The 18,542-nt window shown below is 40.9% G+C and overlaps 1 protein-coding gene across 1 annotated transcript in view; it reads left to right on the forward strand.

Annotated features, from left to right (window-relative positions):
* Positions 1-341: 341 nt before the first annotated feature.
* Positions 342-18,542, forward strand: part of PDK3 (pyruvate dehydrogenase kinase 3) — a 51,572-nt gene continuing 33,371 nt past the window's right edge. The window contains exon 1 of the mRNA XM_050333324.1: positions 342-573. Within this exon, the coding sequence (XP_050189281.1) occupies positions 468-573 (106 nt within the window). The 5' untranslated portion in view covers positions 342-467. The remainder of the gene's footprint in view (positions 574-18,542) is intronic.

Here is an 18,542-nt window from a genome sequence, read left to right on the forward strand (position 1 = left end):
GGGTAACGAATTCGCTTTTCGTGGACTGCCCGGGGAGGTGCTGGAGTCACAGTCCCTGGAGGCACTGAAGGAACGACTGGACGTGGCACTCAGTGCCGTGGTGGTGGTGTTCGGCCGTAGGGTTGGACTCGATGACCTCAGCGGTCTTTTCCAGCCAAACCGACTGATTCGGTGATTCCGCGATTTCACGGACGGCCCGAGACACTTCCCCCTCTCCCACACATCCCTCCCTCCCACACGGCCTCCACTCCCACACGCCTCCCGCTCCCTCAGCCGCCCGCCCCGCCCCGCCCCTCCCCGCGCGTGCGCGGCGCGGCCGCGGCGCTCGCCCCTCCGCCGGGCCGGGCCGGGCCGGAGCTCGACGGGCGGCGCCGGAGCGGCCGCGCCCCGGGCAGGAGCCGCTCCCCGGGCAGGGGCAGGAGCCGCCGCCGCCGCCGGGAGCGGAGCCGGGCGGGCCGCGCCGCGCCATGCGGCTGTGCGGGGCGCTGCTGAAGGGCCCCATCCCCAAGCAGATCGAGTACTACTCGCGCTTTTCCCCCTCGCCCCTCTCCATCAAGCAGTTCCTCGACTTCGGTGAGCGCCGGGGCCGCGGGGCTGAGGGGGTGTGCGGGGGGGTCACCGCGGCACTGCCGGGGAGCGGCGAGTAGGCCCCGGCTCCTCGGCCGCAGCTGCTCGGCCCCGGCTCTCCGGCCCGCAGCGTGAGCGCGGCCGGGCCCGGCAGGGCGGCCCCGCAGGCCGGGGGGCCCCGCGCTGAGCCCGGGCCGTGCGCGGCGTCGGTGGAGAACGAGCGGCCCCTGCTCGCCTCACCCGGGTGCCAGGAGAGGCAGACAGGGTGCTCCTTCCCTGCGCTATTCCCTGGCGCGGGCGCCGTGGGGATGGGGGGTCATAATAAGGGTTTCTGACCTGAGGTGTCTGTGAGCGTACCCGCTCCGTCGCTCGCTGGGTTACTGGTCTGGAGCGTGGAAATTTTAGTCTAGAGATCGACTTACTTAAATCTCGCGTATGAACTCTGGCAGTACTTGTGTAGGTGACCTGTGTGTACAAAACTGAGAAGCGTTTTAGGAAACGTTGCTGTTGAATAAATATAATTTTTCTTTTCAGAATAAATAATAATGACATTATTAGTATAACAGTAATTCCAGAATAAATAGCATCTCTCTTTGTAGAAGCACTAGAACTGAACCCAGGAGTGGCTTGTGTTAAAAAACGTGCTTCCATCTAGATAACGATAAACCTGTATCTGTATGAGAGGTTGTTTGGCTCCTGGTCTCTGATACAAGAGTTATTGAGATTTTATTATCATATGAATATTGCTGATATGTAAAGGCCACGTGTAGCACCATGAAGCTTAACAGAGCATTCCTTCGTTCCGTGGTTATGCTAAAGGTACAAAAGGACAAAAATGAGCCAGTGGGTTCACCCAGAAAGTGATTAAAAGTGAAAACAATTGCACAATTATGGCAATGGTATTAGTGATGAATGCTGTAAGTACAGAAAGCCAGTACTGGGCTTGACACAACATCTCAGTGAAACAGGTTTTTGTACCATTTAAAAAGAAAACCACAAAAAAACCCACATCACACCACGGCTCCATTTAAAGGAGAACCTGATTAGAAGCCTTGCTTTCTTTCTCTGGTCTCTGCTCACCTGAATTTGTTCTCATTTCCCCACCCCTTCCTGTGCTGATGGGCTTCTCCTGCTCTGGCGTTTGTGCTTCTTATACTGTCTTTCTGTACTGCCAAGAGTAATGGCCTAAAACTTATCTTTATTTTAGCCCTGACACTAAACAAATCGTGTCACCGTTGCTTTTTTGAAAGTTGGGTTTGTAAATTGTTGCCAGGGATGTACTGCTGTTTGTGAGGCCTTCCAGTTGTCACTAGAGAGGTGTTAAGGTTTCAGAATTTTCTTTAATGCCTTGGATGTTCTGACAAAACTTTGCCTTTTGTTAAGGATTTCCACAGGTCTGTGTTGGCCCTGCATTACTGGTTGCCTTTAGGCCTCTCTTCCGTGGCAGCCTTTCAATAATGCTATGTTTGTTTTAACACTGTAGTGTCTGTATTACTTTATGGTTTGAAAAATGTCTCACGATCCTCTAGGAAAAAAATAGTTTTATTTTACAATTTTAAGCCTGGTTTATGTTAGTGGAAATGAACAGAGTGAGAACGCTATGTTACAGCCTGTCCAGCCTTATTTTTTGGATGTGCTCCAGTCTGTTGTCACTGGATGTGTCACTGGAGTCTTGTGTGTGTGCAGGGTACATATTTAAGTGTATTCATATTTTAAGACTGATGGGAAGGTACCTAGTCGTTGACATTTAAAACCTCTGAAGGAAAAAAAAATGTCTACAGTTTAGTCCTGGAAGGTCACCAGGAGTTTCTAAAATTAGTAGTTTTATGTTGTATCAACATTGCTAAACCTATCAGCTTGATCTTAATAAGCCTTATGGGCCCCTTAGCATCTCCACTTACTTCCTCTTTAGTGCCTGTATTTACTTGGGAAAACTCAAGTAGGAAGTTTACAGCAGTTTAAACAGATAGATTAAAAACAATGTATTTATTTAACTTATGTGATCCTGAGTGTTAATGGCTTTCGGTAGTTTCAAGTTCTGCTGGAGACTTCAGAGGCCTAGAGGAAAAATTGACATAAAAACGTAAGGCAATAGTGCAAGAGTTCTACCACTTGAGGAGTGCAAGGCCTGGACAACATGCACTGTGTCAGGGAGCTGTGTTACTTTAATCTGAATTAACCAAAACAGAATTTGCTGGTGGCACAGGATGCAGGTATTCAGGAGAGCAAATCTGCGGAGGATAAGGAGCATGATACTCAATGTGTTTACCTTGCTTGAATGTTTGATGGGAGGAAGACACTCTGTTTTGTGGTCAGCTTGTAGAGGCTACCTAATGTCTCACTTAAAAAGAAATGGTGTTTTTAGTTGAGCTAGGTGAATGTAGTGCTTGTTTTGCAAAAACGTGACTGAATTTTCAAAAAACGTTGAAGAAGAGTAAGGCCAAAGGAAATGTGTGAATAACCCTCTAGTGTCAGTCTGATTTTGTCTGATGTACATTTCTTGTCTGAAATTTGCACTTACTGTGATTTGGATTTATTTGAAGACAGTTTTTTGACTTAAATTCTGATGATAGTGAAACTGCAATGTGTTCTTTATGTCTTTTTATTAGTGGTTATATTGGTTTATACTAAGTTAGTGTAGAAATTTGTCTCTTTGTAAAATTCTGGTGAGCAGGGGAAGAGAAACTTTCTATTTCTTGTGAGCTGAAGCTGAAGAACCTTCAAAGACAGTTGATGGCAATGTATAGTGAGGTACAGCTTGGGCTTCTTTTTATTACTCAATAACCAGGTAGTTGTATGGAACACAGTTGTGTGCATAGTGGGACTGTATGGTCTCTTTCTTTCCAGTGATATAAATTGACGCTCTCAGGGAGCTTAATTCAGCTAATTAAACTGCTATAAAAGCCAGCTTGGCTGTTTGAGGTAACTCACTAGTCCTAGAAACCCATGACACAAACCAGAAAGCAACAGTTAAACAGCGACTCTCACTTGGCTTTGGTAGCTGAGCCCCGTTTGTGCCCACATGCCGTGCTGCGTGATGTACTTTGTTGAGCTTGCAGCTGTCTTTGTAGCTGCCGCAACTGTGTCAGAGGTTACTGTGTCATGGGCTTGGGACCTCTGCATCAGAAAGTCTGAGCGCTCAGATTATGCAGCTTTTTTCTGTTTTCGCTGTGTGTACATTTTCTGTTTGCACACTCCTGAATACTGTTCAGGCAGTTTCTTTTGTTATGAAGTCTATTTCCCAAGATTGTTGTGCAATCTTGTTCCTTTTTAAAAGAATAACCTTCTGTAAGTATGTTTCAATATAAACAAGTTTTGACCTTGTTTAATATTGGCACGTCACTCCAGGTTTATCCAGGCCTCTATAATTATTCTGGTCTGGCAAAAGCGCAGACCCAACAAACTGGGTTCAGCTATGTACTTCCAAACTGGGTAGTTCTTCTGCAAGTTATTTTGATAGATTTCCAAGTGCAAGCATTTCTTAATGACCCAGACTGATATAATTACTCAAATGTCTTTTCTGAAATGAACTTTTGAGTGTAGATGTCATCTAATGTTCAGGTACGTGGGTCTTTGTACATTTTGGGAGCTCGACTGTTTGAGAAAAGCAGTGCCCATACTGGGGATCCGTATTGATGGAGCATCTCAATTTAGATTTGCTTCAGTGTGTAGAGTGGGCCTTAGAAGGTGACAGGTTAATCCAAAATACACAATAATCTTAATCACCAACCACATGAGTACCCAGTGGTTCATGTATTCCTGGGGAAAATAATAACCCATCAGACAGGGTTGTTTGGGGAAAGTAGAGTTTCTTTTCTGGGAATGTCCTAGCATTTAAAAAAGGCTCATGGTGCCTGCACTGCAGCCTGTGTTGGTGAGGGCCAGGTGTGAGCCAGCCCTGTAGAGCTGCACTGGTGCTGAACCCTGCCCCAGCTGGCAGGCTGCACACAGCTGCTTGGCCACCTCAAGTACCTCAGTGAAGTTACTGACAAATGTTTTGGGAAATTAATGGTTGTACTGCAAAGGTTACATATAATTAAGCACAAATAAAGACATGAGTGAACTATAAATTGTGCAATCCTTTGATCGTGCATGAAGTCATTTGAAGTTGTGCTCGTGCTGTGTTGTTGTGAACGTGTGCCAATATACTGTAGTCATGGAATCCTCTCATTGCTGCTGCTCAGCTGACCAAGTGCCTGAGACTTTTGGGAGTCTGAGGTTTGTTTCATCAGAAACACCTACCGTGTGCTTTTGGAGCTTGTTGACTACTAAGGCTGTCTTGACCAGCTGTGCTTAGCCTTTTTCATGTTTCAAAACAAATATTTTTGATGAATTTTGTACTTACGGGGTTAAACTTGGCTTTTTGTTAGCTCTTTGAACATTTCATGTGTTAGCATGTACCACATAGTTACTGATGAATTGGGATAAAAAAGTCATGCATATGCTGAAGATAGAAGTGAATCATAGTGAACTCTTGTTGTGGAATGTGGTTTAAGAGATCCTGATTCTGTAGGTTATAGTTAAAATATTTGTGGCAACTGCTGCAGCTAGTGGCATTGAAAAATATCACAAAGGTTGTAATTTGGTAATTTTACTGTACTGTAAACAGCTGAGCATGCAGCAGATAATCAGTGACTGTGTGTGGTTTGGGAACTGTTGTGCCCTGGGGCGTATCTGGAGGAAAAGATGATCAATTTTTAAATACAATTTTTCGTATGAAATTGTTTAGTTTATGTAGTAAAAGGTACCTGTTCAATTTAGCTGTCTTGAGGAAACCTGTAGGCCTCTTCCAAAACCAGTATAGAGTAAACCATTTATTGGCATCGGTGTGGATTGTTGACAGTTGTAGGTGATCGGGTTTCTGCAGGAGTGTTTACGCTCCGTGTTGGCAGAGACAGCAGCACTGAGCTGAAAATGTGCCATTGGAAGGGCAGCTGGCAGATTCAATTTGAACAACAAGATGTGGGGTAGGAAAGCAGAGTTCAAGACCAGCCTTCTGTCTCCAAATGGAATTATTAATCTTCTTATGGAAGAATGACTGGAAGATTTTTCTACACGACAAGACATTGGAAGATTTTTTTTTTTTAACAGAACATTGCAATTGTCTTAGATACAGTTTCTCCACCAAAGTTTAGGGCTAAAAGATACTATTAAAGAATTACCTGCCATTTATTGCTTGCAGCTGTGTTTTTACTACTGCTGTTTGTGCACTGACCTTAAAACCTTACACTTGATTTAAATGCATTGTAAAAAAGAAATTTCATCTTAACACATATGTTAACCATTGGTATGGTAACCACTGAACTGGATCACAAAGATGAATGCTAGTCAGACATTACTGTCTTTTATTTTCATCTGACTGGCCTCAGCTTCCATCTAGCAGTTTCATTACAGCTTTTGTTGGTAGATTGTGATCTCTTGATGCCTGGAATTTTTTCACTATGAGGTATTTGTACATTGTGATGGAGTATTTTTTTAATTTTATTTTGTAAAGCTAAATGCATTAAATGAACTATTTCAAGCTTTATGAAAATACCATGGAATTCTCTTTTGTGGCTTTTCCAGAATTTTCAGTATTGTTCTTCAAATATGTCTGTTACAGCTTTAAATAGAATCCCTTTAGGAGTTTTGCCAAACATTGGAATAGAATCGTTTTACTGCTGTTTAGCTTTTACCTTGAAAGGCTACTCGTTGGTCACAGTGGCAGCTGGATGTGCAAGCTGGATTGTCTGGCTGCTTTTGTTCTGGAATTAAATTGGGGTTATCACTTTTCCATATTCGGTCCTTCATTACCTAGATCTGGGCATGGATAAAGTTTGCACTTCATAATGTTAAAAAGGGTTTTCTTTGAATAGGCTGTAGCACAGCAAGTAAGCTGGAAACCTTTTTGATGCAACTCTTGTTATTTATAACCTGTTCCTATTTACAACTGCCAGACACTGGCAGGCAATAATGTTCCAATACTATATATAATAATGAGGCGTTTTATAAAGCCTAATATTGATTGTTTTGAAGGTCTGGAAGAGTCACTGTGGTTAGATAACTTTGTTTAGCAGTCGCTATTGAACTGTGACATGATAGAGATATTGGTGTGTGGGAGTACTATGTAATATTAGAATGGGGTGCATTTCATTTTCTGAATTATCTGTATCAGTCACTATTGCAGGCTGTTTATTCAATAAAGGAACACTTAATTTCTGTGAGTAGCTGAGACTTTGTATATTCTGAATTAAGTTTTTTAGTATAGTTATAGTACAAATTCCATAAATTGTTGTAGATGGTTAAACTGGATCAACAAGGTAATTGTTTTTTTCCTCATAAAGGTTAAGCATTGAAAACTCTGCCTTCAGTAGGTGGTTTGGCTGGCTAGTCTTGCCTGTAAGCATAGGCTTGTAGTCTGCAAGTCAGCATCCTCCATCTGGTGGAATTGCTTGTGTTTTGTTTCCCAAAACAGGAGAAAATTTCTCAGTTCTGTGTTCTGTTTGTCTTTGGACCAACCAGAGGAGCTGGTGCAGTCCTCTGCCTTGAGTAGCTGGGAAGGGGAGATGGTGTTACACTGCACACCCGCACATCTCTGCATGCTCATGTTTGTTTTTTTTCCCTGAAGCTGATAAGGCGTTGAAGCACTTAGATGTCTTTGGTGAAAGAAAGAGAGGACAAGAAGGCATGAAGCAGTGAACAATGCCAGTGGTTCTGTTTGCTTCTTTTTAGCGAGTAGCACAAATAATCTAGAAATTGAGAGAAATTGGGGGCTTGGGAAACTTCTTTCTGGAAGGACAAAAAGATAGTATTTGTAGTTCTTGAAGATCTAAAAATGTTCGGGACACCTTTTTCTTCCAGCAACTCTTAGAAATTGTTGAAATACCTGCTTTAGGCTAATAAGAATATGCTTGAAAATCTGAAACTTAGTTAAATTTTGTTGAAAATGAACATGAATTTGATAGCATTCCTTCCCTTCTGGAATGGAAGAAATGACAGCTGGTGATTGTAAAGTAGTGTAACTTCTACAAGCTAAGAAAACAGGTAGGTAGGGTCTCTTCTAAGACATAAGTAGTACAGAGTGGTCTGTCAGTTTTGGAAGGAGCAATTCTGATGCAGACGAAAGATAAGAGAGCAGTAGAGCAGCATTAGGAGTTCCAGAAATACAGCTGATTTAAAAAACTCATATGAAAGGTGGAAGCAAGGACATCTATCTCGGGTTGCAGTACAAATAACAGCTAAGGTGAAAGGTCATGGGATGGAAAAGCAGATAAAGAGATGTTGAGATAATTTATAGTAATTGGGGAGAATGCTCAAGTGTAGCATTTACTTAGTTAAAGTAAGTACATAATGATTAAGACTGTTGAATTAATCTTTGGTTTGGTCTTCAGAAAAAGACAAATTGTATCCAGGAACATAAAGGAAATCACAATTCTCCCCTGACCCAAATTTTAGATAAGCTGAAATATGTTTAGATCCTCTTGGCATATTGAGTTCTAGTAGAAGCAAGTCTGTGTTTTGTGAGTAGCTGAATGCTTTTTTCTGCAAATAAATGCTTTTTTCTGCAAATGAGTGGCCTGGTGCAGTACAGCTGCTGCTTATGGGCTTCATGGAGATACTGGATGGTGATGGCCCCCGGGTTCTGGAGTGGGAAAATACACTACTTGTCTTTTAGAGAAATGGAAAAGGAGGACATTAGAGTTAAGTCAGGTTGCCTGAAGTAGCTGAAAAAATGATGGAGCTAATAATGAAGTTATACATAGATAAACACCAAGAGAAAATGAGGTGGTAAAGAGGCAATAGATTGTGTTGGGCTGGCCTAATTTCCAAGTTAATTTGTTATTTGCTAAGGCAGTAGCAATTGGAGCCCCTGGTGGTCTAGTGGTAAAGGCGCGGCGCTATCACCGCCGAGACCCGGGTTCGATTCCCAGTCAGGGCCACTCCCGGGCAGGTGGGGCTCGTTAGCCCTTAAAGGCAACCCACCTACGTCCTGAGGACCTCGCTGCCACCGTCCAAGCTCGCTTGGCCCCGGCAGATGAACCTTAGGATTAAAGGGTGGGCTCAGTTCCGCACACACTGTGTCTCACCTAAAAAATCCAATGCGCAGGCTGGAAGGTGGAAAGACCTTCCCCGGATCTTCACTCGTGAAGACTGGCCATTATATATTATAGCAATAAGTGCTGTACCTGGCTTTTTATGAAGTTTTGGCACAGTCCCTGTGAGATTCTTAATGAAAAAAAAAAACAAACCAAAAAAACCCCCAAACCCCAAAACAACACCCCAAACAACAGAATAACTTCAAGGTGAGATTCAAGGTGATATTCAGTATTCTGGTTCTCGACCCTTCTAGGTGAGCACCCACCCAGGTGCTTGCTCTTCTCCTCCCATCCCCCATTGGCATGGGGAGAGATTAGAAAGGGCAAAGATGAGAAAACTCGTGGCTTAAGACAGTTTTAAACTGAAGAAAAGAGGAAGAGGAACAAGTGATGCAAAAGCAATCAGTCGCTACCCCCGCAAGCAGAGTGATGTCTCAGTGTAATGGTTCTCTTGGGAGACAGAGCCAACTAATTTGTTATTGCTGGGCATGACATCATGTAATGTGGGACATCCTTTTGCCCAGCTTAGGTCAGCTCTCCTGACTCTGTCCCCTTCCAGCCTTTTACCCACCCCCAGAGCTATTTTCTGGGGTAGGGGCTGAATGCAGGAGCGAGAGAGAACCCTCATGCAGGTGTTGTTCAGCCATAGCCAAAACACGGACGTGTCATCAACGCTTCCAAGTTATGATTTGAAAGCTCAGCAGCACCCTCTGGGTCTCTGTGGGAAAAGCTGACTCCAGCCAGCCCGACTCAGTGCCAATATTTATGAAGAACTCTTCATATATACTCTACGTTTTACTGGCAGTCACTGATCTTCACAGGAGTGTTTTGTGTAGAGTGTTGTGTCTGCAGTCCCCCATAGCCCAAAACAAGATATCCTTCATAGAATTAGGCACACATTAAGCAATTGTTTTATCTATTTTCATAGATACTATATTAGAACAGCTTTTCTTGTTGCCAGTTGTCCTTTGCTTTTTTTAAAAGCCGCTTTTTTCCTAAAATTGCTGATATATTTTACAGGCTGCTGCTTATCCTTTTAAAAATGTGTTTGGGTTTTTTTGTGTTTTTCTGGAGTAAGTTAAATGTAATATTTCTTCTTGGAATATTGGGTTGAAAGGATAGATTAGAGCACTGAACTGTGATTCTGAGATATAGTTCTCCTTTTTCTGATGCTTTGTATGTTACAAGTGAGTATTTTATTTGCCCTTTTTTCTACTAAACCTTTCTATATAAAGGCCTTTCTATGTAAAGTTAAAAAGCTACATTTTGCTAAAAAGCATTTTGCATTTTAACTACTACTTATTTGTTTTAGTCCATATTTATGTTTTTCTGAAAGATTTTTGTAGACTGGATAAATACCTTCAAACTAGCAATAACATAGAGGAATCCTCTAAATTTTTTTGTTCGGTGGTTTGTTAATCATTAAAAGCATTTGGTAATAAGATGTTTAACAGTCTTAATACATTTCACCTCACTGAGACTGAAGGGAAAGGTATCGGCAGTATTTTTATGTAATTGGTTTTAACTGTGTGAGTCTTTGCTCATAAACAGTAATTTTATTTATGCTGGAGATTTGGAATAGCTTTTCCTTTGGCAGGTTGACAGGAACTAAGAAATAAAGCAGGGATTTGTATTTTTCTGGAACAGTTAGTGGGAATTATGGAAATTTTTCAAAAAGATTAGGAAGGAAGTTGTCAAACCTGTGAGTTAAGAGTGTTAAAAATTTGGAATATCTAATTATAACCTTCAACATGAAATTAGATTTTTACCTCTTACGGGAGGAAAAGGTGATTATGAGTTCCAAGAAGCAAAACTCAGTCTTTTCTGGTCAGTTTATTGTAACAGTATCTGATCAGAGCAATAAAAGAGGAATAAAGTTTCTTTGACTTGGCATTTTAAGCGTCATCTACATTTTAAAAAAAGAGTTTTAAATTTGTCCTAAAGTTTTGAGTCTCAGCAGAACAAAACATGACATTTGTTTTGCCCAGGGTCTCCTGTTTGAAAGCCATGCAGCCCCTTTGCAGTGAAGGCAGGGCTGATGTGCAGCTCTTTCTGGCTCTCAGACTGACTGTTCCCTGCCCTGGACTCAGGACTGTCAGTGGAAGAGGAGTTGATACAGTCTGAAGAGCTTTTTTTTTTTTGGTTGGTTGGTTGTTTTAGAAGCTCCTTGTGTCTGGTTAGGGAGGGAGTCTTTGGGTTGTAGAAATAGCTCAAAGATCAAGAACCTGATGTGGGCCATCTCTGTCTGTCATTTGCTGTGGGGATTGCCTGCAATACGGTGAGACAAAGCTTTGCTGCTAAAATGATTCATCTGACTTTCAGCCTACACCCAAATCACTCAAAGGAAAGACAGCCTTGGGCCTGTGTGTCTAAAAATAATCCAGGCTGTGGTTAATCGGTGGAGTGCCTCTGCATTAAACTTTATGGATACTTTGATTACTGTGTTGTGTCTCGGCAAATGCATTAGAATACTCAAAAATTTCTTTCATTAAATCTAAGTGATAAGCAGCTAAACGCTAGTTTTAGATTAGGGAAGCTTATTTTAAAAGTTCATGCTTTCATTTGGATTGTTCTCTATAATATGTTGTGCTGGTTTCCAGCTTTCACCAGTGGTTATCTGATAATCCATTTGTCTTGAGAGAGACAGACATATGTCTTCCCTTGAGTCCTTTCTGTGACAGGAAGGCTGTGACTTTAAGAGTTAAAATTAATGATTGGAATTTGACTAAGACTTTGATATGTCTGCAGTGTATTGTGCATCTGTTAATTCCTTCTGTTTATCTGTGCCAGTTCAGCAGTAAGTTAAGCTGCTTTCCGGCACAGTGGGTTTCATTTGGAGGGCAGGTTACTTGAAACAGGCTCATTGGAGTTCATAAATTATATATCATAACTTATTGCATTATTAGTATTATTGCATTCTTTATTATTAAGTTAGTGTACAGCTAATGTAGTAATAAATGTAAGGTCTCAGTCCATTTTGAGCTGTCCAGCTGTGCTAAGGACAACTTGCTGACATTTTGTTCTTAATCTGCATTTACATGAAAACATGTCTTTCTCTTGATGTCACTGGTATTCTTTAATATGGGCAGAGTAATTAATACGCATAAGATATAAACTGTCTCACTCTTACAGAGATTTTGGAAATAAGTGGAGATAAGTATTTTTTTCTGTATACAAATTCAAGAGTAATTATTCTTATTTTTGAACTTATTAAGTTCAAAAGTCTAGACCCTGATTGTGAATGGGATTTGGTCTGCTCATTTAGACAGCAGAATGTAGGCTAATGCATTCTCATGAGTGAATGGTATACTGAGATTTTCCTTTGGAGTAGAAAGTAAGTGCTGCAATTGCCCTGGCAGTCAAAGAGTCCTTGAATCTGTGTTATTTGAATCACATAAATTGGAAATGGTTTATTAAGCTCAACTATTTCAGTACTTCAGCTCTGGATTTATCCATATGCTGTTTCAAATGACTGTTGGAAAGTTTAACTGGAAAGCTAACTAGTATGTGAGCTTGCCAGTTTGGATTGTACTTAGAAATGAAATGACACAGAGTGGAAATGTGGAAATCAATGGTTGTACAGTGTTAACAACTGGGTTCTCATCTCTGAATGTAAATCATGTAGATTGAGAAGACTTGAGCACCTCTCAGTGTGCCTTTCCCTTAGGCTGCAAAGGCCCAACTAGTTATGGGAACTGGGATGAAGAAGGGAAAGAAAAGATGGGAAAGTTTACTTGCAGACTTCAGTTCCTCTGGCTTTACTTGATTTTCTGACAGTAGTTGCTTAACAGAACTTAATTGTTCAGACTTCATAAAAGTGATAAGTTTATTATAGTTCAGTAAGATCTAAAAAAATTTTTTGTCCTTAATTCACCAAGTTTCTGATGTGGAATCAGTTTCTTAATATGCCAGTCTTATGTGCCAAATGAAACCATGAAACCATGCCCTTAAAACACGGTATTTGCATGAAACAATTGCAGGGGTTTATGGAAGTAGCCTTAGAGAGCTGTGATGGAACTTTGGCTGAAGCTTAGTTCTGAGATGTCTAAAAACAGGCTTAGTACCTGAGGTCATTGTGGGATGGATCCTTGAATTTGTCCATCTTTAGGCTACCTGTGTCGGAACAGCTGTACAGGCTGTGGTTGCTGTTCTGTAGAACAACGTGGTAGGTCCAGTTTCAAAATACAGATTTCTTAGATGCAGCCTGTGGTAGAGAATGAGGGTCAGCAAGAGTCGACATCTCCAGTGATGTGTGTGTGTTCTTTTTCCTCATGCTTCATCATCTTCATTGGGTTTTACAAAACCCTGTCTTCTACCAAACAAACACTGTATGGTCTTTATGGGATTGGTATTTTTAGTGGTTGGTGAGATAAATACCTAGAGAGTATGCTAAAAATGCCATTGTTGCTGTTGGGCAATAGGAATGCTTTTGGAGTTGATGTTGTTTTTCTGGGTTTTTGTTTTGTAGCAACATTTGTTGGGACTGTGCAAGCATAGCTTGTTTGTCTTTTAAGAAAGAGGCCATGCTCCTGAAATGGTGTGTAGTCACTGGAATTCGACAGTCCTTCTTAAGTCCTGTTTTCCTAGCTTCAGCAGCAAGTTATTTATTTTAGCCTTTGCTCAGTCTGCTCTGATGCACAGATCTTTATGTGCATGCTTTTGAGGATTTCTGCATTTCACTGCTTCACTTGGTTTGGTTTTGTTTGCCTGTACAGGAGCTATGAAGTGTCCTGGCAGCTCAAGAGAGTAGGTATGGTCCATCACTCCTGCCTTCCTGCCTGTCTTCCTTTTGCCCTATCTAAAAGCAGTAGTAGTAGTTTCACAATGAAAGGCTTCTGATCTTGTTTTTATGGATTCTAAATGGAGTCCTTTGTCTCTGATGCACAACAGGTGGGACTTTGCTGCTTTTGAGTCCCAAAGTAATACAGTATCTGATGTCTCTGGCGTTCAGTACATGTTAATGGTGAGAACTAGACCTCTGCGTGCACTGCAAAGACTAAAAAGAGCACTTAGTTTCTCCTTTTCCTGTCTCCTCTGACAGATAAGTGTCAATATTCAGAAACTACTGATGCTTTTATGATGTGACCTTGGCAGCTCAGCAGCTGCTGGGGATGTGACAGCCATGTTAGGTTTTCGAAGTAGGTGACTTTGATCATCACTTGAGAAGGGCTGTTGCTGTAGCCTGTTCTCAAATGGGTATTCATGAATGTGGGAATCTGGCAGCTGAACTGAGAGCTTTGGAACCAGAGTTCATGGTCTCGTGCTGAGTTTCTGTGCTCTTCTGCAGCAAAATGGAGGTTTGTGTATAACCTTCCATATGGAACTAATCCTTTTGTAATCTGAATCTTGGACAGCACAGTGTTGCTCTGGCCATTTGTAGAATTTACCATAATTGAATCAGGTTGGCTGTATGTGTGTGAATAGCCTCTACAGTGTTTGTGCCTCTTGTTGCAGGACACAGAACGAAAGTTTTCTCTTTGAGTCCAGCTTTGCAAGAGTTGTCTAATTTGTTTTTCCTTTCTTAGCCCTATGGGGTAAAAGGTGAAAGAGAAAAACAGAGGAGATGAGTAAATGTTCAGAGAAGAGTTGAACCCCAGAGAGGAGAAAACAGCAGTAGGGAAAACTGTCTGCAAGTAGAACTGTTTCCTGAGTTCCTTTGGATGGAAGGTCCATCAGTGATAATACTGGTGTATTACCCCGAAATGTTCCACTTATCTTTTCCCTTCTGATGGTATTACATTTAGAAGATCTAGTGCATTCAAGCCTGCTTTTGTGATCTGCATTACCTCAAAGTCATGTTTTATTCATATGGTTTCTTATTTTTTTTTCCCCTCTGGTACCTGTCTAATTTAATAATTGGCATGACTTATATTTTGTTGGAAAGGTCTAACACTTTTTCACATCTAAGAAAATTGATTTAATATTTAATATTAAATATCACCTTGTGTATGAACTTTTAAAATAAATTTTAACATATTACTCTTATTTTAGTAAGTTTAACTATATTTTTCAATTTAAATTTGAGTGGGGACAGTCAAATAATTTTTCAGATGTATCATGCTTCACTGCATAAGCAAATCCATCATCATTCAGAGGCATTCACTCTCTTGTAGGTGGTGACTGTTCCAAATGTAGCAGAGTTTGTACAGGTACCATTCCCATCGTATTATTACAAACCTTGGCTTGTTTCTGTCACGTGTAAGGCTGTTACGTGGAAAGCTGTCCATAGAATATTCTTCACTGACCTTAGTTTGATATGAAGTCCAGGAAATCACTGCTTAGATCCTTGTTTGACTAATGTATCTTCGCATTTGCACTGAGTTTAAGGCTGTATTTGCTGTCATTCCATTACACTGACTTGTTCTTAAATGAAAGAGTCTCGAGACTGGCCTCACAGTCACTGGCTAAAAATAAGAGCAGGTTGCTGTCTTTCACAGTGTTTACCATCAAGGAGCTTCTGCAACTTATTCTGACTTGAATCTTGTGCAGTTTGAGTCTAATAGTTGCTTGGTTCTTGTTGGTCAAGATTGCTGATGCCTTCTCTGTAGGGAACGGTGAGGCTTTGAAGAGTGTTATTGTATCCTGCATCCCAGACTGTTTCAGTGTTGTTGTCATCTGAATTTCTGCTTGGTCCATTTACACTTCCAGAGGATACTTGGAAATTGATGTAATAGACCAGTAAAGTGTGATGTTTTGGGTGTTTTTCTTTTACCCTCATGTCAAATTCTGGATTTAAGTTGCACACACCATAGGTATGATCTGGGAGTTTTTTAATCAACTTGGAAGTATAACTTCAGATTTTTACTCTTCTCATTGAAGATAATCTAGCCTCTTGACCCTGAACCCAATCCCTTAGAAAACATAGTTACTTTATAAGGTTATTTTCTGCAGTGTAGTATGGGGCTGCTTTGCTCCCTGCAGTAGAGCAGATCTCTAACAAAGGGATTGTATTCTGTATGGTTTGTTCTTTGTGTTGCCTTAATGTGATGCTCTTCATTGAAGGAAACAAAACTGAATTATTCAATTGAAATGAAGCATTGCTGTTTTACAGACACTGGGAAACACATGTGTTGATAATGTGTGTAAAAAACCCCGTATATCATGTGATGTCTTACTTTCCTTTCTTCTTGGCTTTGTTGATAAGAAGTGTTTCACTTTGAGTCTTCAAATATTTTCATTTTCAGTTTTTTGAAAGCATGCTTTTAATGAGTTTGGAAAGAAAGCTAAATACAGCTCATGATACATCGTGCAGTGCAGTTTGCAGTAGGGGATAAGATGAATTTGAATTCATACCAAGGTGAGCAGGTCATTGTTTTATATATTTGTATTATTGAGTAACTTCTTGAGGGCTGCAGCATAAACCAAGGAGACATAATTCACAAATCTAACTTTCACTTTAACCCGGAGAGAATGACTTCAAATTCCCTTGAACTGAAACCGATGGATTTAAACTGGCTTTAGCCTGTGGTGTTTAAGACAAAAACCTGGTTCTGGCAATGCGTATTGACTCAGCTGAAGTCATAACAAAATCAAGAAAGAATGCTGTATATTTTGAAAAAGATAGAACTAATAGATCAAAAATAAAGTCAACTTCTGAAAAAAAAATTGTCTGACTGTAGGCTAAACCTGCTGAGGTCTCATTGCAGCTTATTAGAATGCTATTTCTGGAAATATCTTTAGAACTTACATGAACTTTATCATACATACAACTATAATATAATTTATCAGGCCTGTGTTTGATAAATTATATTAAGAAAATACCTAACTTATAGACTGAGGAGGTTTTTTTACTTAGCAGGATGTCCCTCATTTTCATGAGAGTGGTTGTACAGGTATTGCTGTGAGGAACAGCAGTCAAGGAGCAGCTGTTAGGACACAGTTTGCTTTTGCTTTGGAAGTTGGAGGATCTCTAATTACTGCCGATCCTGGTGAGTAGCCATTCTCTCTTCCCAGGCATGTGCTGTCTGGCAGGCAGGTAGCTGACCTTATGTTAGAAGCTGAAGCAACCCTGTGGAGGCTCTCAGATAAACTACCTGCAGCTGAGCAAATGATGCTTTGACCATGTGCCCCAAACCAAAAAGATGAAGTTATACTGAATCAAACATGCAAGTTGGGAAGGCTTCAACCAGAACTTCCTTTCCTTTTGCTGCACTGAGCATGCAAAGGGACCCCAAAGGGCTCTGTACCTAAAAAGTAGCAGTACAACAGGGCAAGGCAACTCCTTAAAAAGAGACAGGTTAAACCTACTGGAGTGAGACAGGTTGAATAGAGATGTGCCCTGGCTTGGGGAAGGAGAGGAAGTGGGTCTCTTCTGCCAGTCCTGCTTTGCAGTAGCAGCTTTTGTTGTCTCCTCACACAAACCTGGGGACTGTGTCTGTGGAGGGCCCCCATGCCCTTTCACAGACCCCCACAAGGTGTGGGTCCTTTTCTGTCTGGGCTGTCTTTCATTCCTTTTGCTTTTTATTGCCTAGAAAATAACAGAACTTGCTTTCAGTCACTGCTGTAGTCTTTGTTCCAAGGGGTTTTCCAGCTCAGCAGGTATAGGGTGAGCTAGTCAGTCTTTCCTGCTGTCAAGCCACAGTCTTTAAAGACCTACTCTATACTATACAGTGACTTGTGGGCAGACAAGTGTCTGTTCTCTATTGCAGGTGAATTAGTATCTGACTGACTTGAAGGATTGAACTCTGAAATCATTACTGTGCTTTACAGAACACAATGTAATGTCTTGTTTCCTTTGTCTAATTTTGACAGCATATGTGTGTCTGTAATTGGAGATGTGAAAATAAGAGTAAGTAAAATAAGTCCAGATATTTGCTGGAAGAACTGTAATAGAATTGCTGACACTAACAGAATTTAATGATCCACTGATTGATGATACCCTAAATGAGCAAGAAAAAAGGGATACCGTAATCCTTTCTGCATATTCCCCAAGCTTGTGTTAGGGTTTGGGAACTAATCTATCCATGCATGTTACCTATGATAAGAAAGTGAAAACTGTGATTATAATGGGACTGTCTTAAAAAGTGTCACGTTGATTGTGCTGGTTGCACTGTACTTGAGTCTTTCAAATTGCGAATCTCAGTGATTATGTACCTGGCAGTGCTTTTAACACCTTCTGGCTTGCTTGACCATAATTTATAGCTCTTGCATTCACTCACAAATTGTGCAGGCAGTTGAACTGGTTATCATCACAAAAGGCATTTGCTGTCTTTCTAGATGAAAGCAGAATATTGACTGTTCATTACAAGTAAAACATAGATTTTTTTTTTCCTTTTTATTTACCTGGACTCTTTGGAAATTAGTTATGATGGAGACTTCCTCCACTTGTGAAATGCTGCAAAATACAAAAAAACTGTCAAGTCAGGTCTGGTCCCCCATGTGAACTACTGGGGCAAGGGTCTTAACATCTTGTGCTTTTAAATATTTGTAGTTAAAATATTATATGTATCTTTAGTAACTAATTTGGCTTAAGATTGCTCCTAGTCATGTCTTTTGGTTTGTGTAGATTGGCTTCAGAGAATTATCATTGTTTTAACTAGGCCTCCAGGAAAGTATTGTTACTTTGCTGGATCCACTTATTCACTTTCTGACTGTTTTGGATATTTTTATATATATATATATTATTTTCAAAATACTGCGCTGGATAAAAATCTGTTTCAAAAGTGAGAGTCAAAGATAATCTCAGCTGCTGCTTTTCCAAATGGGAATGTGGTGATGAGCACTGCACATTCTTTTCAGGTCGCTGGTGAGAATTTTGTAGGGCTATGACCTTTGCTGGTCCCTCCAGGTGCTGCTGAAATGTTTTAAGTACTTAGTAAGTTTGAAGAACTTGTGACAGGTGTGAAACGTCATTGAACCGCTGTCATGCTGTTGTGTCTTTTCACTCCTAACCTACAGTTA

This window comes from Myiozetetes cayanensis, unplaced genomic scaffold, assembly GCF_022539395.1.
Source record: "Myiozetetes cayanensis isolate MyiCay16 unplaced genomic scaffold, myiCay2020 scf5-8, whole genome shotgun sequence".
In the NCBI taxonomy this organism is placed as follows: Eukaryota; Metazoa; Chordata; class Aves; order Passeriformes; family Tyrannidae; genus Myiozetetes; species Myiozetetes cayanensis.